Source organism: Aythya marila (genome assembly GCF_965140915.1).
Source record: "Aythya marila genome assembly, chromosome: 15".
NCBI classification, from domain to species: domain Eukaryota; kingdom Metazoa; phylum Chordata; class Aves; order Anseriformes; family Anatidae; genus Aythya; species Aythya marila.
In genome coordinates, this window is record NC_139056.1 from 3,348,939 (window position 1) to 3,376,273 (window position 27,335).

The 27,335-nt window shown below is 31.7% G+C and overlaps 1 protein-coding gene across 3 annotated transcripts in view; it reads left to right on the top strand.

Moving 5' to 3' along the window:
* Positions 1-27,335, top strand: part of RBFOX1 (RNA binding fox-1 homolog 1) — a gene marked incomplete at its 5' end in the record, with an annotated part of 284,813 nt that overhangs the window by 255,660 nt on the left and 1,818 nt on the right. For all 3 annotated transcript variants that reach the window (XM_082772575.1, XM_082772577.1, XM_082772576.1), the window contains one exon: positions 27,297-27,335. This exon is cut by the window's right edge and continues 37 nt beyond it. In XM_082772575.1, coding sequence (XP_082628701.1) covers positions 27,297-27,335 — 39 coding nt within the window. The remainder of the gene's footprint in view (positions 1-27,296) is intronic.

Below are 27,335 nucleotides of genomic sequence, written 5' to 3' on the forward strand. Positions count from 1 at the left end.
TCATTGGAAATTGAGAATAAACTGCATCTAAGCTTGAATTATCCAAGGCAAAATGATATATATTTTTTTCTATTTACTTTCTACACAGGCATTAGACTTTTTGAAATACTAAAAAGAAAAAAAAAAAAAGTTCTACTTCTGCACTGTATTTGTAACCTCAAAATGTAAACCACATTGGTGAAAGTAATACCAGGAATAAAAGATCATTAAGATATGCATAAGAAAAACATGCAAAGACTTAACATCTATAAAAGTTATGTCATATACATTAACTCATCTTCTTGCAAGATGAAAATCAAGACCCCTTTCAAGTCAATGGCTAAATTGCTAAATTCTAATAGGAATATGGTTTTGTCAAATTGCTTAAAATTTGACAAAAATTTGCAGTGTGTGGACATGATTTTGTAATGAAAAGAAAGAATATCCTACCTGTTTTTCAGAAATTATACCTTTAGCAAAATCTACCACTAATACTTTTCAAGTATTTGAAGAATGTACAACTGTAAAAGGAGGATGTATATTGTGAAAGACAGATACGTGCATGTGCTTTGCTTCATGATTACAGTGAGAAGTAAGGTCACATTTCTCAAATCACTATAGAATAAATTTTTCCCTTGAAAACAAGAATATAATTTCTTAATTCTTGATTTGAAATATTACTTTAGATGCTAAATTAGACACTGCTTTTAAAAGTTTATTTTTCTTAAAGAAATAAACAGATTAAGAAATTTAAGTGAACTATTTCTTAGATTGAAGTGCTGTTCATGGATTCCGTAATTTTAGAATAAAGTATCATGGTATGAATGTTACAATGCTATGCATGCATATTTGCCTTTCAAAAGCTTACTCTGGGTAATGAAGATATATTTTTTAAAGTTATGTGAATAAAATAATTTGCATGTGTGGCTGAGGCATGCTGTGTCAGACAGGTAAGCAAGTTTCTTTCTATTACTCTTGTATCAGTAATATCAACTAGATGCTGCTATTTATACTATGTCCGTGATGTACTATTTCTACTTAGGGTAACCTACAAGGTGAAGTGCTACTCAGTAGATTCATTTCATTTCCACAAAGGTGTGTTAGCATGTTGCAGCTCTAGGATTATTCTCTGATTTTATAGTGCAACAGAATTCCTGATTTTAAAAGCTTATTAAGCTGAAAGGACAAAATTAAAAATAACCTCTCGTGGTTATTCATTTTTTTGCCAGATATCATTAAAATGTCCCTGGGTCATTTTATAGGGTGTTTACTCCTATGAATAAATGAATTTCTGAAAATCTATACATTATATAGAGAAAGTGAACAATATCAATATGACTTTTAATTATGAATTATGAATTAGTGTATCTTCTCATAAACCAAATGCTGTAAGGTAAAATGTCAGTTGATCACATATTGTACGGATAGAAAGTCCTCAAACATCATGAAGAATTATGCTGACAAAAAATAAAGGACTTGTTTAAGAAGAAGATAGTTATTTTAAATGTTGTTAAGGAAGCTTGAGATGGTGTCAGTAGCAATGCAGTTGTTACAACCCTTAATTATTTTTTTTCCAAAAAGTTTAATTTTCAGATACACATTGTATATAATTAGAATTGTCATAACCTGTCTGTTGCATAATTTTAAATATCTTAAAAGAATTATAGATCTTCTGGATATTTTTTTAATTTAACTTTTTAAATGTGATTACCCATCATCTTCAAACTGCTTCCCCAAAATGAATGTGGTTTCTTGTACTGATTACAAATATCACAAATGAATTTTATGGGAGAATCTTAAAACTAACATAGAGAACAAAAGAAATAGCAATCTGCTCAAATATTTCTTTGCATATATGAAACTATATGCAAACATGGATACCTCTGATTACTCACAACCTAATTTTACTTACATAATTTTACTAATTTTTCATTCATTTTTTAATGAATTCAATGTAGTAAATTTTATGAATCATTAATATCGCAAACTCTAAAATTCAGAAAAACAGTTCAGTACAATTGCTTGTACATTTTCATCTCAGTGTGATAGTCACCTGCTTTTGCCTGACAATATTAAAAACTCCATATCTGATAATATATACTGCTCCTTTTCAATGTTGATTTGATCTATTTATTTTCATTTCAAATTAAACATACTTATTGTCTATGTTTAAACAATGCATAGGAAAACAAAGTGACAGCCAATGAGTGAAGCAGTGACAGATTATGAAAATATATTTTAAAAAGCTTTATTCTTTTTAACTAATAATATACATGATGAATGTTGGTATCCCATATTTGACATGCTTCTTAAATCAGGATATAAAAAGAGGAAATCTTTAAATTGGAGACATATTTTTGTAAATTAAATATAAAGGTTAACAGAAAGGTTTCTATTAATCAAAATCAATACACCAAGTCAATGGTTAATGATCACTGTAACAGAGCTCTATTTTGAAGAAATGCAATGGTATCCTTGTTTGTCAGAGTTGGAAATATTGCTGGAAATAGGCAAAGAAAAGATATATAAGGGGCAATTAGTTGGCAATGGAATCCTCATGAAATAAATCAAAGCAGAACTGTGAGTTTGATAAGAAAATCAGGTACTCCTAAAAATAATTTTAAAACTGAAGTAGGCCTCACAGGTTTCTCCAGTGATTTCTTAGCATTGGAAAATAAAAACACACACACAGAATAAAAAATAAACAGAAGATGTAGTTTGTTTTTATGAAGCAGTATAATCATCAAATACAACTTCAAAAAACTTACATTGGATTTTTACACTGTGTGATCTCTCACTATGATAAATTGCACTTAAGTATATGGAGATCTTTGATAAATTAGATCAAAAAAAATTATTTTATAACTTTCCAATATTTAAAATATTTTTGATAAAATGCCTAATCCTTGTAGCTGATAAAAGGGGACTGCTGGTCTACAAGTATTCTTCACTGTTCTGGAGCTTTAATTCCCAAGCATTTCAAACAGAGCGCTTGGAAAAAAATAATTATAATGATGTGAAAAAGACACTAAATCAGATGTCAGCAAAATGTTAGTACAGCTTTTACTAATCTTTTGTGTAAAATTTTAAAAAGTATAAATAAGCAATATAGTTTTAAAATTTGTATCAAAGTCTGAAGTAAGAGAAACTAGCAAAGTCATCGGCTTTTATATTTATGAGGTAGAACAAGCCAAAGCATGGCAGTGGGGTGTATTGTCATTTTGTCATTGCATGTTCACTTGATGTTGCTAGTACGTCTGTAATGCTGTATTGGATTTGACGGATCCATCACATAGCTCAGTGAATGGCTTGCTTGAATTAAGCCTATGGGCAGACTTATTTACATCAATTGGCTATTGGTTTTGTGTTTTATGATTTGATTATTGCATCTTTCATAAGAGTAAGAAAAATGTTCCTTTCTTGCATATTAACTTTGTCAGCAATATTTATGAAAGTTTATATGGTACTATAATAAAACAAAACCCCAATGATAATGAACTTTCCTTGCCAGTAAGGCAGAGTGTTTTCACTTGTACTGCTTGCTAACCCTGTAATACTTAATAATTGTGTGTTTATATATGTATGGTTATGTATTCATATATATACACACATTCCCCATCCATCACCCGTTCACAAACACACACACAGATGTTTGCACATGCAAACACAAACACATACACACACACACACGTATTTCCAGATGTATTTTGCTCTGAAATCACTTCCATTTTTTAAAAATACAATATCCAATTAAAATATCACTATAAACAATGAGAAGAGATCCCTCATCACTGGAAGCAGACTTTTTTTTTTTTTTTTTTTAACAGTAAGATATATTCCAAAAAATTTTACAAATATTTTGTAGTTTAAAAGGTGTGTATATATATATATAATATATATATATATATATATATATTTGCTGTCAGTTTGTGTTACATGTTCTGTGGTCATACATTGGATTTTGTGCAAAATTTGAGACAGGTGATTTTATTATATGTAAGTTGTGCATCTTCCAGATCTGAAATTTTACTCCCTTTAAAATCCTGATATTCCAGAAGTTTACATTTTTAATATACTTACATGGAGTATTTATTTTTGTCAAAGTACTGTTGTCTACAGTGATACAAATTAATATATTTTCCAGTTCATTTTGTGCAAGTTGTGGAGAGTAATAATATTTCTGGTCAGATTATCCTAATAAAATAGGATAATAGGTACAGATTTGATTTAACTGGAAACATGCTTATTAAAGGATCAAAAAGTAGAATGAGAATAAAAATACACAAGCTATAAAATGTTAGCTTATATAGATGGAGGTGTGGAGGTGATTTTTTGTGTATTGTAGATTTTAAGATTATCTATTAGAATAAATAATGGAAAAAGCCATAGGTTTATTCATTTTATTTTCTCTTACTGAGGAACTTACTAGTGATATATACTAAAAATTAAGGTTTTGACAGCAAGTAAAATATAATAGCATCTTCAGTCAAAGTTTAATTTACCATTAAGCAATTTTATAGAAAGATTAATATTTTAAACAGTAGTACTTCATTCATTTAATTATCATACCTTTTAAGATTTAAGAGAAATAGCTTTCATGCACAGTTTAAATTTCTAAATTAATTGGTTTGGAAGAGGGAAGAGGAAAAAGAATAAAATATAGCAATATCTTTATTCCCAAGTGGAAAATTCAAACATTTTTGAATTTTGCTATGTAAGTTAAATGTTGAGAAGTATGGAGAAATTTGGGGGACTGGAGATAATAAATATAGGAAAAATATATAGCCTATATTGTGTGCTACTCAAATGTTGGGAATCAAAAGGACCTGTTAGCATTTTGACAGGTAAAAAGGTTGTGTTTAACTTTTTTAACAGGTATAATACAACATGCATGTAATACTACTTCTTCAAACACTTAGGTTTGTTGTGGTGATGTTTGATTGGTTTATTTTTTTTCTGGTTTTGATGTGTGGTAGCTATAGCTTGTTTATTCTGTAATACTGCAGACAAATTACTCATCTAGCTGTTACAGAAGAGGCCTGTATGTCTCTATGCCTATATCTGATCTATGGCAAACTGAGTATCACTGGCTAGAATTTCATAATCCATATTCATCACTGAGATCACAGTTTTGAGAGTGACTGGTGTTTATGACTCATGTTATAGCCATAAAATTACATTTTAGTGAATGAATTAGAAAGATTGGATAATTACAAAGAAAGAGAATATATTAGGGACAAAAGGAAAAAAGTCCTGTATATGAAGAGTTTGATATATTATGAATAGGGTGTTTCATATAGAACGTTTTGACAAGAATTTCCTGAAATAAGAATATGCTGCACCTAGTAATTTCTAGTGACTCAAGCATGGTTCATTTTAAAATGTTGTAGATATAACACTTTTTGCAGGAGGCACATGGAGTCACATTCATGTAGTAAAACTTGGCAAAGAATTACATTTCATAAAACTGTAATCTACTAGCAAGTCCAGAAAGCTATCTCATATACTTTGAGGTTTCTAACATTCTTCTAGCATTTAGTAAAATTAGCATGTTTTCTGATACTGTGAAGGCTTGTTTTACCTGTATGTGATATCAGTATGTGTGTGATATCCATGTAACTATTAAACCAACACCAATGGTTCAAAACTTGGGTAATCTTTGCCTAGAATGGTAGCAAACACTGGTTATGAAACCTTTGCCATGTCAGAACTTGTATTCTTCATACCCTCTTTCTACTCCTGTTTCCTGTAATTCCCATTCTCCTTCACTGTAACATCAAGGGATATGCTAAGAATCCCCGTAGACAAGAAAAGACTTAATTATTACTGTAAAATCTGTTTTGGTATCCATGCTGTGAACTGCAAAGAAAAAAAATTGATGAAGAAGCTATAGGAACATTAAAGCCTTGATTTCCTTGTCCGGATTCCTAAAGTGCTCAATATTTTAAAGATTCTGAGTACTTCTGCTACCAGTTCCTTCTTGAATACAGTGGGAGCTGTTAAGTGATTGTTATTTTCAAAAAATAATAATAAAAAAGGGCACTTATTCTGACATTCACGTAGCAACTTCAATATCCTTGCTTTCTTTTTTTAGTACATCTAGCCTACATCAGGTCATGAGTTTTAGCTTGGAAGATTCTTACCTTAAAATAAAACTTCATACTAAATAAATATGATTATAAATACATTCCTTTGATGCAATTCTATGCTGTGACATTTTAAAAAAGAGGAAAAAAATGTTTGATTAACATTTTTAAAGTAGGAATTATCTATTTGATATTTCATACTAGCTTCTTCACTCTTAGAGGATATTGAAAGAAAGTTCAACATTAACATTTTAAAGAGTGTTGTATTCAGTGGACTGGATAAATATGGAGTTAGGGAGTTATTAAAACATTGATTCCTAATCCAACAGACCAAAACTGTTACAGTCTATTGGGTCAATGCTTGTGCATCTGACATGATAGACCATAACAGTTCCTTTGGACATGTCAGTGTCTAATTATACAGTTTTTAGTTTTCAGATCATTGACTCAATAGACCACAAAGAGGCAGATTAGAACATGCTATAAGTATTGTCAGCCTAAGTACTTTCACTGTGGCTGCTTTAAAAGCAAGGAGAAATTAAGAGGATTGTGAAATAGGCAAATACAAGATAAAGGTATGAAATGGTATTAATAAAATAGGGAGTTAATTGGATTTCATCCATAGGTATTTGCCATGTAATTTATAATGTGTTTTAGGTGAGGTGAAGAAATACTAGAGGAACAAGCTTAGAAAAAATCAATCAAGAAAGAGGAAATTTATAATTTTGCATGGCTTTTCTGTAGTTTTTCTGACTTCAAAGAATTCCAAAGCATTTGATTAGGTATTAAAGTAGAAATGTTCTTCCTATAACTTTGGGCTTGTCAAGTTTCTAAGCATCACATCTGTTGAACTCAAGGAACAAATGTAGGAACTCCAAGTAAATCAGCAGTTTGTAAGAATACTGCAGAACAGGAATGGGAGAAGAACATTTATACATGTATTCCAAAGAGTAACTTTTTGTGAGAACTTCCATAGTATGTTTCATATGCATGCAGAAAATAGTAAGGTCTTTATTTCAAAGTTTAAACCAAAACTGTACCAACATCTAAACTCTCTTTTGTCTTTCTTGAATGAATTATTAAATAATCCTGTCAATTTTTTTATAGATATGTAATTCTGATTATTTTATAACCAACTTGTGTTGCAAAGTTATTTCTAAAACTAATTCAAAAATTAAAATAACTTCAAGGGTAAGAATTTCTCATATTACCTGTTGCTGAAGAAATTGCATGTCTGTATGTTAGGAGACTGGTCAAATAGAATTGTGGATAAAATGGCATCTACTAGTAAACTGTAATAATAGTTGGGAAATCAGAAATAAATATAAACTCTGAACGATACATTTTTTGATGTACATAAAGAATAAATCCCCCCAATTTTATATTTTGTCATATACTTTACTGTATAAAGCACTGATTCTTTACAGTAGGGTGACTATAAAATTCTGTAGTGTTTGCACTAAAAAGAGTGAAAAATACGCTCAAAATAGAGTAGTAAACAAAATTTTCATGTATAAAACTTAAAAATAGCGTTAATTTTGCAGTCCTCAATCATACTGACTTTAGTTTAGATTGCTGACACTGAGCACTTATAAAGTACTGGATTGGTTCTTGAAGTGAGGATTTATTTTAAGTGTATAGGATGTATTAATGATAGGAAATGGCCAATCTTAAAGCAGTTATGCCACTGAAATCAGTATGAATTCTACTGTTACATGCTGAGTTCAGAATTTTGCCCGTTAGTTTTGTTTCACTTAAAAATGTTAAGATCTAGTTAAAAATCTGTGTTCCTCTTGCAGATAAATGTGCAGTTTAAAACTCTTTATGGTCTTATTAATAATATTTATGTATTATATTATATTATACTCCATACATAGAGAAATTCCATGGATACAGCAGATAATATGAATTAGAGCAAGGCATATTTGTTTAGCTCTGATTTAAAAAAATACATAAATCTGGAACTAGGTATGTACAGATTTAAAATACTGGTGAAAGGTCTATAGAAATTCCATGGGTTATGATGTGAGAGATTGATCGAGATTTTGGCAACATTTTAAAAATATTTTTGGCAGCAATAGTAAGTTCCAAAGTATAGAGCCAATTTGCTAAAAATTAATTCATTATAGTTTTCAAGGGTTAATGGGAGGAGAGAGAGGAAAAGTCTGAGGAGTTGTATCTCCAGTGTATGCAGTTGGTTCCCTAATGCACCATACAGTATTAACATTAGGCTATGCTAAAATGAGTCTCTCACCTTACAGTGTTTGAGTAAATTCCTTAGTTGCTTTAGTTCAGTAGCAGAACTAAAAAAAAATCTTGTCGTAGGTGAATCCTTGATATATAAGTTACAATCTGCTGACCATTTTTCTCTTAACTATCTTTTTTTTTCTCTAAATAAATAATTTAATATGAGCATATCACAGGTCTTGAAGAATGCACCTTTCAGTTAGTGTCCAGAAGAGTTAGGAATTTTTTCTTCTTATATATACTTTTTTTTTTTTTTTAATTTTATTTTTATCTTGAAAATGTATTTTTCACAATTGCAAAAGTGCTTTCTGGTATTAAAGTGAATTATTGCTGTTAAAGAAGTTATGTGACTGTAGCTAGGAGAAACCTTAATGAAAGAGAGTTGTTGACTTTCCTGTCTCTGACAGCCTTTGGCAGTCTAAATTCTGTGAGGCATCCTGTCATTGGCTAAATCATGCTGAAATGTCCTGTACAATGCAGAGATGCTAATTTAATTGCCTGATCTGGCAATCCAATCATGGGTTTGGTTAAGCCACCTGAAAGCAGGCATCTCATGCAATCTGAGACACTCTAGGGCATGTGGGACACCCACACAGGTAGACGTGACACTTGATCTTCTGGAATGGCAGCTGAGTCATGGCCAGTGGACGAGGTGCCTTTTTTTGGGCAACAAGGAATCCTTTTTCTGGGAGGTAATATTTACAGAAGTAGCACTGTTAATTTATTTTGATGCAGGGATTTACTCCATATGCTCTCAAGGCCTGCCTAAAAATTTCAGAAACAAGCATTGAATTAAAAGGTCAGGAATGAAAGTGGGAGATGCATTATCTTTTCAAACTGAAAACAGAATGCCCAAGTGAAAGTAGAATATCTGATTTTCCCCTTTGTCTTTGTATCATTGTTAGTAATTAGGGTGAACAAAAAATTGCATAGGTGAGAAGAATCTGGCATTGAAGAACTTAGTCTAAAAGTAAAATATACTTTCCTAAGGCACATCAGGTCATCCAAGTTATGACTAGTGCTTGATACCACTGAATGAATACATCATGAAATACTTCCTGTTTATGGCTTTATTTTTACTTTAATGTAATTTATGAGTATGGCTGTAAAGTTGTTTAGTTGTCTTTGTGTTGTGATTCAAATGCTCTGAGTGTGATAATGTACTTTGATCTTAGAGAAATGGGAATATAAAGCACAATAATAGCAAAATCAAATTTCCTATAGTTATTTTAATATCAATGTTTAAATTATTTAATGGTCTAAATATTTAAATATAGCAGATCAGAATGAAGGAATTGGGGAAGACTTCACAAAATTATTTTAAAGGGAAATTCTGAAACTTTTCAACCAGCCAACTGTTAGCTATGTTATAATTTACAATGGAATAACCCTCAACATAAGAGTCCTAGAAGAATGCTGAAGTCTTAAAGTTTAGACGTTAAGAAAAAATAAGGTATCTTTAATAACAGAATGGAGAAATATATAGATTTACCATATATAGTACCTCTGGGGAAAATCATTGCTATACTATGGAGAGTTGAAGTTGGAATATCTTCAGTGAAGTCAGTGCTTTCTGCTAAGCTGCATCAATGTTATCAGCTGAGGTTCTGATCCATGACATCTACATACTGCCTGCGTTTGCAAACCCCATGATGGTCACTGATTACATGTAGTCTAAATCTTCCCACTGTAATTTCTGCTCAGTATTGTGTTTGCTTTCATCTTAATTTCCTCTTCTCCATGGCTCTGCGCTCTTTTTAGCAGTTGTTCAACTGTTTTGTTGTAAGTGGGCTGCACCTCTATATTAAGCAAAATGATTCTTGTCTAGTTTTTGAAGTTAGAAAGTAAAGTCCAAGAATTCTGGTATATGAAACATAACCATTGTATCATGATTATTGTGATTTCTTTTACATTTTTAAATTTTAGATGAAAATTCAATTGTCATCCAGTCTTTTAGGGAGAAGAAAGAACACAGGGAACACTTGGTAGTTTGTCACATGTGCCCTGCAAACAGGCTCTTAATCCACAGTCACCTAAGTATATAAATTTCCCAACACACAGGGCTGCACATACGTTTGTACCTATGAAAAAATATCAGGACCAATGGCTGCAGGAAGGAAAACGTAGTAATAGTTTGATGCTTTTTTAAGAAAATGTAGTAGTGCAGGCAAAGCACGAAGAGCACTTCCTTTCTCAGGCTAGGGCAATTTTAAGGAAACTATTCGGGGGAGCACTCAAAGATTTCTCTCCTGAAATTATCCTGGATTAGTGCTCCATACTGTTTAGATCCCTCAAATCATTATATATATATAATGTGTCTAGGATCCATTCTCTGAATCTGTTGATATATTCCACTTCCATGTCCTGAATTTTCGTACTAGCAAAAATGCCAAATCGTCTATGGGTCAGACAAGATCAGTTATTTTCGTACTGTACCACAGAGTCTCCATTGTAAGATGCTGCTCTTTCTGAGCTCCATTTTACTTTAAGATGCCACAGACTTCTAAACTAAACATTAAGTCTAATTAGATACAGAGAATATGATAATAATTGTATATATTTATGTGTAAATGAATTATCAGAATTTTGGTATTTAAGTAGTGCAGCATCTGAGGAAAGTTTCACATTGTTTTCTCAGTGAGGAGAAGCTCCCAATTTTCTGTATGTGAAGGAACCTAATGTTCCAGTATTGTATCAAAGATACCATTCTGGTTTAAGCAAGAATGCATCTGTCCTTTCTGGTATCTACTTGTCATTCAAATAACTGATGGTATTAGTCTTTACAAAGATGAGAAACTTTAAGGAATTTTTAGAAAAGTTTGAAGAAAAGTCATAAATGTTTGTTTTTAAGTACATTTAAGTAAGATTTAAGTAAATTAAAGATTTAAGTAAAATCTTAAAAAGATTTTAAGTAAAGCTTCCTAATAATGGATATATGCACCATTTTGGCAAGAGGAAGGAGCAGAGGAAAATAGAACATTGCTGAACCTTTTTGAAAACTGGAATAATGGAGGCTCAATAGCCCCAAATTAAGAGCAAACATAAAAATCACTCAATATTAGATTTGCAGTCCTCTTCCTCTGTTTCTGTTCTAATTCAAGAAATATATTAAATGTTAAACAGTTCTTTCTGACTTTAAAAACATTTTTATTACCATACTGGTAAAAATCTGTGGTAGTTCTCAATTTACTAGAAGAAACAAGAAATTGATATATAGAAATAGGAGAACTAACGTCACGCATAAGCATTTGCCCCTGGGAAATAGGTGCTCAGATGGAATATGGCCATTTTGAGACCCAGAAGTACATTTTTGTGACCCACACTGTCTAGGTTTACATCAGAGAGCTCAAGTTGTTTAAGGGTACTGCTCTAGCACTTAAAAGGATTGCATTTAGCCCAGGGTGGGAATATCTGGCATGTTGAATGTATACATCAAATGTATATATCAAATCAATGTATTTCTCATGTTACTCTTTCAATATGGCCATTTATTTCACTTACAACTAGTAACAATTTAAAAATATATATTTAAAGAAGAGAAAAAAAGTCCTATTTATTTTAAATATGTGGGGGTTTTACACCTGAAGTATAAAACAATGAGCAGTAAAAATTTTGTCCTTTGCCTTTGTTGTTAACACGTAAACTAAATTAATGGAAACAATTCTGTTTTCATTAATTCTGTTTCTGTTCAAAGATTGAGTAGGGCTTATTTTACAATAAAGTTGGACTCTACCTATATATATATATTACCTTTTTGAGTCAACAGAAAGTGTAGAAATGATGAGCAACATTAAAACAACCTAAAATGCATCTTGAATTTCCACCATACCTTACTCATGAGGTTAAGCCTTGTACACTCACTGCAGTTAGTGCTTGTAATTGGTCTTTTAAGGAAACAATCACACATTTTCAAAGGACTGGGTTGGGTTAGCTGCCTTTTTCCAGGTCTGCTTTTCATATGCTGTAAGATAAATGGAATATGATGCATCATTAGGTCAGCTGAACTCAGGAGTCCTGTAAATTAAGGGTTCTCCACACTAAGGAATAATACGTCCTTTGGACAGCAAGTGAGACACATGAACTTCTGATTCTCAGTTCTTCCTCTAGTCTATGCAAATAATAGTACACTATTTAGCTAAATTATAAACTTGTCTCTGTAAAAACATTAAAGTCATCAAGCTACTAAACAAGTGCTTTGAATTGTTACCAATAACAAATAGATATTACAAAAAATTTAACTAGTTTACTGAACCCTACAATTTAGTCTTATCTTCCCATAGATTAATACAGTATCATTTTCATTCTCACAGTTCCTGTGTGCAATAATATGCAACTTCTTCCTTACTTTCAAATTTGATTTGTAGTGTTGTGAAATAAATTTTACAAAAGCAAAATATAGCAAAGATAGTATGTTCCTATGTAAATTGAAGCAGTATAACAGGGAATGTTTTGGGTAGATTTTTTTTTTTTTTGATAGCTTTCACTTCAGGTTATTTTTTTCTTAATGCATTTTCTATCAGTAATTATTGGAGAGTTGGTAATAAAAGGTGAGAATTTAGAGCAGTTTCAGTAGCATCTGTTGTTTCAAACAAACGAAAACAAATAGAAGTTAGTGTTCTGCTGTCCTGTAAATAACCAAACTAGCATATTATTCTTACAGATAATTCTGTACTTTGGCATCTGAAGATATAGCATCTGTGAGTCAATGTTGCATGTGAACACATGTTCTGAATTGAGACAAAGAGTTTCTTGGCCACTTTTTTGGCTGTTTTCATTAGATGGAAAGACAGTTTTATAACTTCACAGACATAAATGAAAAGGATTTTCTGTATGCTAGTAACTGGTAAGTCTGAATTGCTTCTATTAGGAAAAATAATCTGTTTCTTTACATGTAGTTTTCACAAGAGGTGACAATAAAAGAGGTGGTATGAGTTAACTTCAGTGACAAAGTATGCTATCTATTAAATATGGAGTAGCTTTGTATTTATTATAATAAATTTATCCCCCCCCTTTTTTTTTTTTTTAAATATAGATATCTTTTTAAGATTGTGTACAAGATAGATCTCATTAGCTTGTTAAACTGCTGTAGATGATAAAATAAAGAACAAAACTACCAAACTACACATCCAATTGAAAATGTAGGAATTAGTTGAAAAATAAGATTTGGTCACTACGTTCATTTATGCTAGATGATAGGTGCTAGTAACTCTTGAGATAGAGATAGTAAGAAGCTACTGCTTTTGTTCTTAATCTTGTTCCTGTCCCTATAGTATGATCCCTCGGTTTTGTTTTGTTTCTTTGGTTTTCAACATGTGAATTTTTAAGTAACCAGGTTCGCAGATTTTTAAACTCGAATTTCAAGTGTCTTTAATATACCGGAGGTGAAGTAATAGAAATGGTTGTTGTTCACTTAGGTCTTCAAGATTCTGTTACACCTAAGAGATGTTTGCTCCTGAACTGAATAGTTTTCAATAGGAGCTTCAGAGCACTTAATGCTTGACGCAGTTTTCATTATTTTACAGAATTGAGTTTTCCAGTAGTCCTCAGTACGAGATAGATGTAGTTCCTTCTAGTTTTTATTTGGTAGACTCTTGCATTAAAGCTGTGCAAAACTCTCTTTTTTCACCATGCAGTGCAGGCTGGAGGAGCTAGCTGCAATTCAGAGCAAACTAGCACTCAAATAATTTCACCCATGTTCTTTACTACTCCTGCACAACACAAACATCATCCAAGGAAGCTATGCATATGCATATAAAGGAATCACTTGATGTTAATACTTAAATATAGTTTCCATTAACCTATATCCTGTTTGCTTTGACTTCAAAAAGGCCAAATTGGGATTTCTACTATAACGGAGTTTCCTAGATTTTGAAATACTACTGTATTTAGCATTTCTCTTTTTATGCTACCTGGTTAAAAAAAAAAAAAAAAAAAAAAAGAATTTTGCAAGAGAAGGCTTATATTAAATTGCTTATACCTCTAGTTTATTCTCATGAGATTCTGAAAAAAACACTTTTGTATATCTTTGGATGACAGTATATGAAAATATACTATGTCCTTTTTTATATATAAATCACAGAAAATTCATTTTCTGATTGCAATCATATTTAGACATATAAAGTTATTTTACTTTCAATTTTCCTTTAAGATATATGAAATAAACTGCATTAAAAAAAAAAGTATCACTTTTTACATATTTCCATTAGTTCCCTTTAATATCTATCTATATCTATATAAATATAAGTTGATTTTTGTTAGACTTCATAAATATATTGACACGACATACCTGTAACACTGAACATGAAGCTTCCAATGCAAGAGTTTGTACATAGTCCATACCCAAATGTCACCATTATTTCATTTAAAAGATCCCAGCATGTCTACCTCATGATCGCTGTAAACTCTATAGTACTGAAATACGTCAACACTTTTTCTTGCTACATTCATTAAAATTAAGCACCCTTACCCTACCCCATCTGTAAACATCAAGTCAATTGGCAGCTAGCACATTTCCCAGTCAGCAAGCAGTATTGTGAATTTTATCTTCTCTTGCAGAAATCAATTCGTCTTCGTTGCAGCAGATGAAATTTCTTGTAACACCTCTGCAGGTAACAATCATTGATACTTCTTGATGCATCCATCCAGGTCTCAATATCCTTTTTCACATGCTGCATTTAATCGTAAGAGAAAGCATAGGAAAGTCCATAATATAAATTTTTGGAATAGCTTCATTAATTTGTAGTTTGAGTCTTTAGGTTCTGCCATATAAAAGACATTAGGTTATTTTGCTGACTTTGGTGTTTTATTTTCAGTTTAAATATTATGTGGCCTAGAAAAATAAGGATATGTTAAGCCTTCTCATAAAAACGTAATGTGCAGTACAATCAAGATTGTGACTTAAAAAGTCAAAACAAAACAAATGAAAAGAGTAAGTTAGGTAGAGATAGATCTATGTAGGACATTGTAAGTGCTATAGATTTAACAGTTTTCAACTCTTTGGGGGCAAATATTGCCCACAAGGGTACTGCAGACCCTAAAGCACTCACAAAGTCTATCCTATGGATAAGATAGTGGGAGAGAGGGGTCTGTGTCTTCAGAGGATCACTCTCTAGTAAGTAAAAAGTCTTAGCTGCTTTGCTGGTATACTGTCATGTTGGGTACAGAAGAATGAAAAATGTTTTCAAAAAGTATTTACTAATGGTAATTTATAAATATAAAATATGTGTCAAGGGATTTAATGTCTTTTAAGTAATAGATGTTGAACAATCTTAGTCTTAATACAGGTAAGGATGATGTTATGTCACTACATAAGAAGTCAAAAGCCAAAATAATTAGTAACAGTGTTGGGCCGTATTCTGCTGATAGCGTTACACAAAAAAATCTGCTGAGTTCATGGAGCTGTGTGTACTGAAGGATGAAAGGATATATAGTGTGAACAAAATGTTGGTATTAAGAAATGTTTATTTATACAGAGTTGTACATTAACAGATATAAAGGTGATGAGTTTTCTGCTTATCCTAGAGTGACCTACAGAGAAACAAATAAAAAACATGTATTTATGAAAAAGAAGACCATAGCTAAAGCCACAATATGCTGAGATTGTTATGATTTGTATGGTAGCCACAGCATTTTTGGTAATCTGAAAAGTTCTTCCTTTCTAAAAAAATAAAAAATGAATTTTTCAGAGTCCCGAATTATTAGCAGAATACATTTTGAGAACATTTAACACTTTCTTGGTCTCACTAGATTTGTATTTTGGCATTCATTTATTTCACCTGTTCTGGATTATAGTGAGCTGAGTACTCATTAGACTACTAATTTATAAACCAATGCCTTACTAAGTAAGTATGCAGAAACTCATTTTAGCAACTTTTGAACTTGGAATTCTTGACAGAGACATGTGGTCTTTAATAATTTTCTTGTCCTGAAAACAATTCCCTCTTTTACAGAGTGAACGCTTCTAAGCATTAGTTATACCCGTAGACATTTTCTTCCTCAGTTCACACAGAATTCAAGTATCCAAGACTATACTATACATATGCTGTAAATCACTACTCTGGAATTCCAGTCAATAATATAATATATTTGTTCATCAGTAAATTCAGTGGACTGTACACAGAAGAAAATGGACTTTTGTGTATATTTACTAAAACTTTTCAGTTTACCAGTAAATTACTGGTAAATTATTATAAATTTACCAGTAATATTTTTATATATTTAAATATATTTATTATAAATTAAATTATTGAATTGTTGCAATAAATAGGGTGTTTTTGTTAGGTATGTTCTTGACAGTATGAGAAATATTAATGATAGGTAACTGTAGGTGCCTTTTTTATTATATGATCAAACGGAGCAACCCTGTATCTTCCGTTCCTTGTATATTTAAATTTTAGTGACAGAATTTAAAGGACTTCTGGCTATATTAAAAAAAAATCATACTCTGGCCCATATTTCTGTGTGGTACAAATTGCCAAAATTGTGTTTGGTCTTTCAAATCAGTAGGCTGACTTTGAACTAATTTGTTATCTAATGTTCTGTGTTTTAATACATGAAGTAAATATAGATACATAATCTTTCAGAACAGCAGCTGACAGTCATGTGGTTTTTCAGATGCATGCAATACACCTACGATTCAATTTTATATGCTAGTAGTGCTTCTAAACTCAATTACAGTAATTCAAGTGTTTGCAAACTTGATTTAAGATGAAAGTTCTGATAATATGCTCAGTGTTTGAAATGTGAGTATATATACATTTATATTGTTTCCTTGTAAAGAATATAAGTGTTTGTAGATTTCAGATAATAATAAAACAAGTAAGTTTTTGGTTGGAACTTTACCATCAAATAGAAATGGGAAGTCTTGGGTGATTCTGCTGATAATAATCACTCATCTCTTCCTAATGCTTTATCATTTCTGCCAGAGGACATATAACCATCAACTACATGAGATTATTTTTCCTAGTTTAGGAAATTAAGTAATCTTGAAAACCAAAATGAAAGGCTATTGCCAATGTGTCAATATACATGTTTCTATTTCTGTATGTGTATTTGTTCTTGCGTGAATATTATACACCGGAAAGACATACTAGTGTGTGACAGAGGGATCCTTTCGTGGGAAATTTTAAAATATTTTGCTTTTTCATCCAGTGCATTTTGAAGTTAAAAATAATTACTCTTCAGAAGAGAAGTTTTGTGCTTCTGGGATAGATCTTCTCTGGCAGGCATGATTAAAGAGTATGCAAACAGACCTAAACTAGATCAGAGGTAGGGAAACTATCTGAAACCTGCTTTCAGTTTGATGATGGAATTTTAAACAAGGATCTCTGAAGAATTTCCTCTAGCAAAACTCTAACAATGGTTATATTAGAGGAGAATTAATCCTGAGTTTTCTGCCTGATGGAAGCAAAATGGATCTTAGCCTATCAGTCTCCTTATAAATCAGAATGAAACCCAGAGTAAACCTATGGTTTATTTACATGTTGGTTAGAGAACATTTTTCATTTTGAATCTTTAATATTTTTAATGATTTTTTCAAATCAGTGTTCAGTATATATTTTTTTCTTTTAAATTTTGTAAGGTCAAAATTAATAGTTTATAAAGAAAAAAATATTTTCTAGTGTCTTTACCAAGTTCATTCTAGGATGTACCTGCGTATCGCATTTTATGATTTTTGTGTTAAAATGGAACAGGATCATTATTCCATATTTACACCACTCTTAAAATCCAGTGTGACATTATTTATATATATCAACACGGCTGATATTATTTTTTCTCCCAAGTGTATATACAATTTATGGTTTTGAAATAACAGAGACAAAGGAAAAAGGTATATGTAAGCCTGAATTTGGAATGAAGTATGGTAAAAGTGGATATAATATATGTCCAATTGTAACTGTGTTTATTTATGTAAAATTTGAGCAGAGTAATCCCTAGGAGGTGGGATTGTGTGTGTGTGTAAAAGAAATGTGTTATAAAGCTTTAGAAGTTGATAGTCCTGCGTTAAGTTTTCGGCCTCCCTTTGGAGAAAGAAACAGTCTCCAAAACAAATATTCTGAAATGTTCAATTTTCAATTTAGGAAAAACATGTCATAAAAAAGGCAGTGTGAAGAGGCAAACATTAATACTATCAAAATAGTTTGAAAAAAAATATTGGCATTTTTTAATTAAGGCAATTGCTCAAGTCATGGCAATTTTCCTGTATACTACCTGTCAACATTAACACTACCACAAATTTAAGTCATGAAACAACAGTATATGGATATACTTCCTTAAAAGCAAATTAATATTTGACAAAGTGTTTAGAATGGGTAAGGTACCTGTTGTGGTCTACCTCTGCTATGTATGTACGTAAATAATTTTATCTGGTCAAATTTTGCCATACATCCTTGCATACATCTCATTGACATATTAGGTTTCTGGTAGGAGACTTTGATCACATTGTACTCTTTCAAATGAATTTCCAAACATTAGATATTATACAAGCTGCTTTGGAAAAAAAGCAGTTTTAGGGAGGTTTGCATCAGCCTTTTTGAATTATTGTGTAAAGACATAGGTTCAGTAGTGAGAGGTTTCTTTCTTAGTATCATTGCCTATGGGATTGATTTCATTTCATGAAGCAATTTAGGAAAATAACCATTTTCTACAAAATGCTTTTATTATTATGTTAATCTCTTCCACTAATCAGATGAATTAAAAAATTAAGATGAAGGAGCATTTGTAAGGTCTTCATGCTAGCATTTATTTAAGTCTCTACAGGTTTTCCCTGTGAAAAAATAGCAGATACTGAAGTTTTTGCACTGGAAAAACTATGGAATGTTGTACTAATGCACATTATTAAATTTCTATAAATTCAAGTGTCCTTTTTGTTGGTGCTTCAAACTTCCCTTTACTGCTGCTGTAAATAGTGCTTACATGGAATTCTTTTTGTTACTGCTGTTACTGCTCTTAGTAGTTCTGTGGTAAAGATGTTCAGCTATTGGATCAGTTGATAAAAATCAGTAAATGCTTTGATTATTCTCTGCTCTTCTTTCTTAAAATTTGATTAATTCCTTTTCTCACTGACTGAAAACACTGGCAGACCTTTTTGGCATCTTTGTCATTATCTCTTTGACAGCTTGCCTTCCCTATGCTTACAGTTCTAGGTCAGTTCACATGGCTAGTCAATTGTGACAACACGACAAGATTAAGAAAAGCTGAGTTTCTGTGATTTGTAAATGGAGGATTTGCAATGTGAAGTTCCTTTGATAAACAGAAATAGTGAATAATCCATGTTTGCCCTCAACAAGTGCATATGTGTGCATTCCCTGTATTGTTTTTTTTTTGTTTGTTTTGTTTTGTTTTGTTTTTTACTATTACTTAATGAAACAAATAGATTTTTTTTCTCATAGACTGAAAGCAGGACACATGAAAGGCAGTTTGTGTGTGTGCTGTATGTATGATTATATACTAGTAAATTAAATAAACAAGGATTCAGTATGAATATCATGAGGTTATTATATGTAACATTTAAAACATTAAAAAAAAATGTTATTGTGTAATACTGAACTTTACACGCAAGCAAAAAAGACTGCTTTAGAATGTAATGTAAGAATTGTCTGGTGTATTTGTTACTGAACTAGATCAGAATTTATTTAGGGTTTATTGCCACAAAATATAACAGCAGCAGTAATAGACAAATGCTGTATAAATAAAAAAATAAAAATAAAAATGCTTGTTTTTCTTTGAAATACAACAGTTTGTGTCACCTGATGGCAAGGTGTCACCTGATGGCAAGCCTCAGTTTGCCCAGTGGTTTTTTATTTTGGTATATAAATTAAGTCTCTTTTTATTGAAGAGAGGTTATACAAAAAGGTGCTGTTGGTAGCACATAATTATTTTACATTTTTAAGCAAACATCAAGTGCAGACTTGAGTGGAATCTGCCTTTGTCCATTTGTAAATCCTGACAGCAAGACTGAAATTTGAGACAGAGCTTTTAAGGGTTGTTATATAGTAATGATTCAGTGCCAGCTCAGGAGGGATGTCACCTGTGCTGCAGTTTGTTGCATTTCTGTATTTCTGCAAATTGATTGATATCAATCATATTTTTTTAAATGTTTAACAAGGTGACAGCTCAACTTTGGATGACGGTAAACATATAACAGACTTCAAAAAAAGCTGTAGGTTGTCATTCAGAAATAAAAATTAAAATCATGTCTGAACAACAATGATGGAAATTTCTGCAAAGGATGCATCAATTAGCAATAATTAGTGAGCCAATTAATAATGGGCCAAATTCATTATCTGGCCAAATTCAGATATTACATAAGTAACATCAAGAGCTGGAAATTCTTCCCTGCATATAGATAAATCTGAATAGGCTTTTAAAATTTCTTCTGGCTCCAACTGGAAGAAAAATGTAGACTGCTTCTAATGTTATCACTAATGTATTTACAAAGATCCCTTTGTTGAAATCATTCACTATCATGATGTATTATTATCATGATTTTTTAATTATTATTATTATGATCATTGATTATCATTATAGACTATGGTCACTTTTTATCTCTGTGAAAACCTAGGAATGTTAATGCTATACTAACAGGAAATCCTGCATGGTCTTCAATATATACAGGAGGTTACCACTGCAGTATACCTTGAAGATTCACTATTTCATTGTGCTATGTCTGTCTATACATCTTCCCAAGTCTTTTTCTGCTGCACATCACAACACTGTAAAGCATTATCAGTAGTGGAAGAGGAAAATTATATGCAAAGGAATATTTTATGCTCCTGCAGAATTATCTTGATGTTTGGTATTATGCATTTAAAACTTTTTGTAGTGGATTTTAACATTTTTAACTTTTACAATCAAGGAAAATGACTGGAAACTGTTTTTATCAGCGGTTTTCAAACTTTTTCCTCAGAATTAAGTAAAAACTTAGGACAGACTTCTTTCCTCATTTCCTTACAAGCTATTTAGAGAGACTCATTGCTTACTTGCATGATTTAAATGCCTAAAGTTATTTGGTATTAATATCCAAAAGTATTAAAAATATTTGGCTGCAGATGCCTTGGACACCATAAGCTGATAAGTAGAGAATTTTAAGTGAAAGGACAACCACTGCTGCACAGTGATGACCAACTGAGGTTAAAATACTGCAATATGTTATGTAACTGGTGTGGATACAAAGGAGCTCCTGCTGCTGTCACCTGGTTTTGGTATCATAATAGTCATGTGACCAAGAGAAAACACAGGTTGGTTAGCTACTGGAATCATTTATCTGGATAAGGCCAGGTAACTTGCTTTCCTTGTATTCCTTCCAATGCTTCACTGAAATCTTCATGTCTTTTGTCTACAATTTTACTGCAATTCTGCATCAAGGTCTAATGGAGGAAGTATTTGGATTGCCCTTTTTATGCCAGCTGTGAACAGCAAGAGGCACATCCTGCAATAGAACTCATTTCCTAGGTGAACAGTTAGGGTAGGAATACTGAACCACTCTGCATTGTATTCTACCTTTTCTTACCTAGCTAAGGCTAACTTGTTCAGTTGCCTTTTTGTAAAATTTAGTAATAAGTGGAAATACTAGTATTTGTGTAAGTTTATACTTTTTGAAGACTCAACACATACAGGTTTGAAGAAGCGGCAATTTTATGATTTGATTGTTCAATTAAAATCAAAGCTAGTAAATGGGTAATATTGCGAAGAGTTAGAAATATGAGCTTCCTAGAGGATACATATGCATTGCTTGTAATATGGAAAGCAACAAGGGAAAAGATCATGCAGTTAGTTTGTTATATTATTTTCAGTTTTAATTTTTACTTGATCACTGGCTGAGGTAGTATCAAATTTTTAACTTCTGTTTTTATATGATAATGGAATCATCAATTTCTGCAGTTCTTCTATCAATATCTAGTCTTAAAAAGTGGGGGGAAGTGATAGTATTCAGAAATCTATGCACATCAGATCCTTTAAAAAGTTTAAAAAATATATCTCATTTTATGATTTTTAACAACAGAGGAAAATGTTTTAACTTGTTGTATACTTTATAGTGTGATTTTTTTTCTTTATTAATGTTGTCATTAAACCCTATAGTAGATGTGTTATTAAAGATCTTCCAACTGTCTACAGTGGGTATCAGATTGTCTGTCCTAGATGTATATGAAAATACAACCACAGTAACAAAGAACTAAAAAACCTAAAATGGTAATAAAAATTAGAGAAAGGCAAACCTTCCCTATTTTTAAGAGTCTCTAGTAATACCTATTACTGATGACTTAAAGAAAGATATTCAATTTCAAAGGCACTACTAAAATGAATGTCTCTCAGTTACCATTTTTAATTCTTTTTTTTTTTCTTTTTTTTTTTTTTTTTCTGTTTGTGCAGTGGGCAAAACAAAATATCCTTTTATATAGTATTTGAGCAATTTTAAACCTTTTACAGAAAATCATTGGAAAAAAATGACACATAACCTGAGTAGAGAAGACCATATGAGGATTTCTTTTTTGGTAAAGAGTTTGCTGCTATAATGCTACAAATGTTAGCATTGCAATGATGATTTTTTCTCCCCAGTATTTCCCAGTAAGGTGTTGGTCAAGCTACTTAAAAACCAGTGCCAGTAAAACTAAATGCTAGCAAACATCACGTTTTTTTCATGCTGTGTCCTGAATACTTGTTCTAGACATACTGAAAAATAGTGAAACTTACCTGATTCGCATTACTGGTGCATCACAATTGTTCATCTGTTGTGTTCCTGAGTAAAGAATTTGTAAGTGCAAATAAAGTACTGATACATTGATTTAATATTCTGTAAGATGCATAGATAATCACCTCGACTATGAAGTCATTGTAAAAACTTTGCCATTTACATGTTCTAAATTTTAGTAAATTGTTTACCTAGAATGAATATTTCCATGGTAAGTTATCACAAAGCATTCAAATGCCACTAATTTAATGAGAAAAAAGTATGCTGGCATAATAGTGAATAAATGAACCAATGACTATATGACTATACTAGTTTACTGATTTTTCAGTGTGACAATATAGTTTAAATCTGTGTTATTTTCAGCATGAAAATCAGAATCTATTCTGCTAACCTTATGAGCTTCTAAATTTGGTGTCATGCAAGGGCGTGTTTAAAAATTAGCATTTAAAAAGAAACCTACTTGCTTTAAGTTTAAGCTGACACTGTTCCTTTCCTCTGTGGAAATGAAATTTATTAATCATAATAAAACCATCATATTCTGAAGGTAGAGGTCACCCTGAGGAGGAAAAAGTCTGTTCATCACAGAGGAATTTCAATGCATTTTTCCCAGATAATATCTGAGCATGGATTCTCTCCCCTTTGGAAATATATTCTTCCATGGTTGTGCTTATATGCATCAAGTGTATGTAGGAGGTTGCAAGAAAGAGAATTTTGCAATTTAATTTTATATACTTTATTTTCTTTTAGAGAAGATTTAGAAGATTTGTTTTTTTTTTTTTTTACATTTTATTTCATGTTTACATTACACACATTTATTCAAGTGGGATTCCAATAAAGATAAAGGAAAAATTAGGAATGTTTCATATTTTAAAAAGAATACAAACTTTACTGGTTCTGAAATACTATTTTTACTTAACATAACAGTACAAACTTCAGCATTCTCTTAATGTAAATGTAAAACATTATTTTTAAGAAGCAGGGATTAAGTAAGGTCACATTTTTTACATTAGGATTACTTCACCACTCTTTTGTTTTAAGAAAGAATCATAGTTTAAACAATAGGATGAAAAATACTGACTTGGAACAGTCATCTGGTCTTTCTTTGGAAATTGCTTAATATATTTATTTATCCATATGTTCCATCTTGCTTGTCCGAACTTCAGTAAAATATTGATGTAACATGTTTAACCACTGTTACCATGACTGTTTATTATACCACTTGCTCATCACTTCACTGATGATTTAGGTTAAATATAAACCTAATTTAATAAAGCTTGAGCAATATGTTGTACCCTCCTACTTAGAAGAACCCCTTGCATTTTGGCCACTCAATCCTTTGCCATGGGTGACCCACTATGCTCTCTGTTTTGTGTATTACATAGTTGATTATGCAGCAGTAAATGGGGATCAGAGTGGTGAGGAAAAAAAAGGTCACAGTAAGTCCCATTGTAGTTAATGGCTTGCACTACACCAAAACTAATGTGATTCTTACAGTTCTAAACTTACAGTCCTTCCTTAGCATTACAGTAATACCAGATAATCAGAAAACAAAACAAAACAAAACAGTATGTTTGGAAAATATACCAATTCCTGTTGCTTTAAAAATAAGTCATGACTTTAAAGCATGTATAATAGTATAATAGTACTTACAATTCATCCTCCATGTTACTAGGGATATGAAGGAAATGTATAGAGCTGGAAATAAGTCTAGATTTAAATTAATTATTTTCCCTTTCTAGATGTTTTCTTACATGAGATTTGACTTGAGAGAATTAGAATCATAATGATTTTTAAAATGGATTCTCGGACTTTAAAATGGGCATAAGCATACAGAGGAAAATAAGGTGTCTTTTTTACTTCAGTGGAGATGAATGAGAAATACATTCTGTTATGTCAAATGGCCCATATCAATTTGGTATTTTCACCATCAAAGCTAAGTATTTTAAATTTCTAAATATTACAATGCTTACATCCCAATGTGGATGGTTACCAGGGTTATGCTCCTTCCAACCAAAGAGGCTGCAGAGTATGCAGTCACTGTCAAACCTGAGCTAAGAACTCTTTTTTTCTCAAAGGATCAAATATATTTCCAAAGATAGGCATTTATGGATACCAGCGTTTAAATAGAATTTATATATAAATTTCATCCTTCACTTACCAGTATATTGGATGCAAAAAAGAAAATAGTGTGTTTTATACAAGTCTTTTATGCATATTTTTCTGAGTTTTAAGGCTATAAAGTATAAAATTATTGCCCATCCCTGCTTCCCCTTGCTATTCATGTCTATCTTCAATAGCTTTGAGGCCCTCTCTGGTAAAATCCAAAGAAAACATGGCTATGCACAAGAAACTGAGCCCACATTCATGAACTTGTAGTACTTCCATAGTTTCAATAGATTAATTCCTTTTTAATGTATTACCCATTAATAGAAAATTGAATTTACTGAGTAAACAAGATAGTACAACTGAAGGCATTCAGACACTATGGTTTTACTTTGTAGTGAAACATGCAGATTTTGCTATGGAATACTTTATAGGGAGATAATGTATGATTTGCATTTACTCAAAATTTCCATTAAAAATAATAGGAAGTTTGCTCTTGAAATTTAACACAGTATGTGGATTTAGACTCATAAAGATAAAAGGATAACAGATGCCACAAAACAGTTTTACGTTTTAATATCAAGTTAAAATGCCATGGAAATATTCCACTTTAAACCTTTAAGTCTGAGACAGAGAAAAGGAGAGGAGCTATTCATCTTAGGTACTTCAGAACATGGTTGCGAAGAGGGTACAGAAATGCCTGTTCTTCAGCATGGCCAAGTCCAGAGATTTGGGTCTATTTGTGAAAATGTTGTTAGGGCTGTTTGTAAAAATGGCGATCCTTCTTGATGACCTGTGTAAAATGCTCAGGATTAAAGCAAGAGTGAGCAGTAAAGCTCAACTCCATACAAGACAGGTTTTAGAGAATTGCACTGACAGCACTCTGTTGCTGGAAAAAATGGCCTACTCCCAAGTATTCTCCTACCAACCAGTGCATACTTTGACACTCTGAAGTTTGTATTTACTGAACTTTATTCTACTTTTTTTTTTTCTTTCTTTTTTTTTTTTTTTTTTTTAATATATTTTATTCAGATGTGGTTATATGTCCTTGGAAAAGGCAAAACATATCACCTGCAAGTCTGTGAGCCTGAGGTTGGTTGGGTAGTAAGAGGCGTTCATGTAAAGTCTGCCTTGTCAGAGCTGAATCCTCTTGCTTTTAGATAGTGCAGCAGGTGAGGGATTGCATATGCTGTGGAAACATTCATTTCTCTTTTCCCTCAGCTGATTATTTAGCTAATCAGATGGTGAAGAAACAAATGCATGAGATAAAAAGAAAAAAAACAAGTGTTCATTTGTATCCAAAAACTAAGATAACTATAAAGAATGAGACTACTCTGGGATTGCTGATCACATGAGGTTAAAAATAATGATTTTTGAGAGAGAGATCAATGATATTACTAAAATTAACTTATTAATTTAGCCCTTCTATGCAAGACACTACTGTAATTTTAAATGTTTTTGTTATATATGACACCTGAGATCAAATTGAAATTATTTGATTACAGGAAAACACTAGACATTCAAAGAAACCTATATTTAGATAATATGTATCTCACTAATGGTAACTGCATTCAGACTTGGACTGTGAAGCAAAGCTATATATCTCAAGGTGAAGCAGGCTGGGCCAGCAAATTGACCAGGTATACATGCAAAGAAGCTTTGAATTAACTTCATCTGTATGGATTTTATAAGAGGAGAAATGACAAAAATCTGATTTGAAAAATCACTGTCTTTGCCTGGTTGTAGCAGGAACTCGGCTGGAAAATTCAGGCTTCAGCTGTGCAAGTATCATGGCTTAGGATGACACTGTCTCTTCTCTAGAAAAGATAAATTTATAGATAAAAAAGATTAAAAGGATTAAAAAAAAAAAAAAAAGGAAAGAAAAGAAAAACAGATAAAGATAAAAAAGATTGCAAAATATGCAATAAGTACGTTCCTTAAAACCGAGTGCCTCCTGTTGTTCTATAGCCATCCTCCTTAACCTGATGCTGATTCTTAATAGTGTAGTAAAACTAATTATACATTTATTGTCATTCATAACCTTAACATTTCCCAAAGGACAGTTGTTTTTGAAACTGCAGAGTGAGTTTATTTCTGATGAATTTGGATAGAAATATGACCATTTTGTTAATATATGTAGTATCTAGTTATAACACTTTTTCCATTAATCTTCAACTTTATTTTCTCTGCAGTTACGGACGAGTTTATGCTGCAGACCCCTACCACCACAC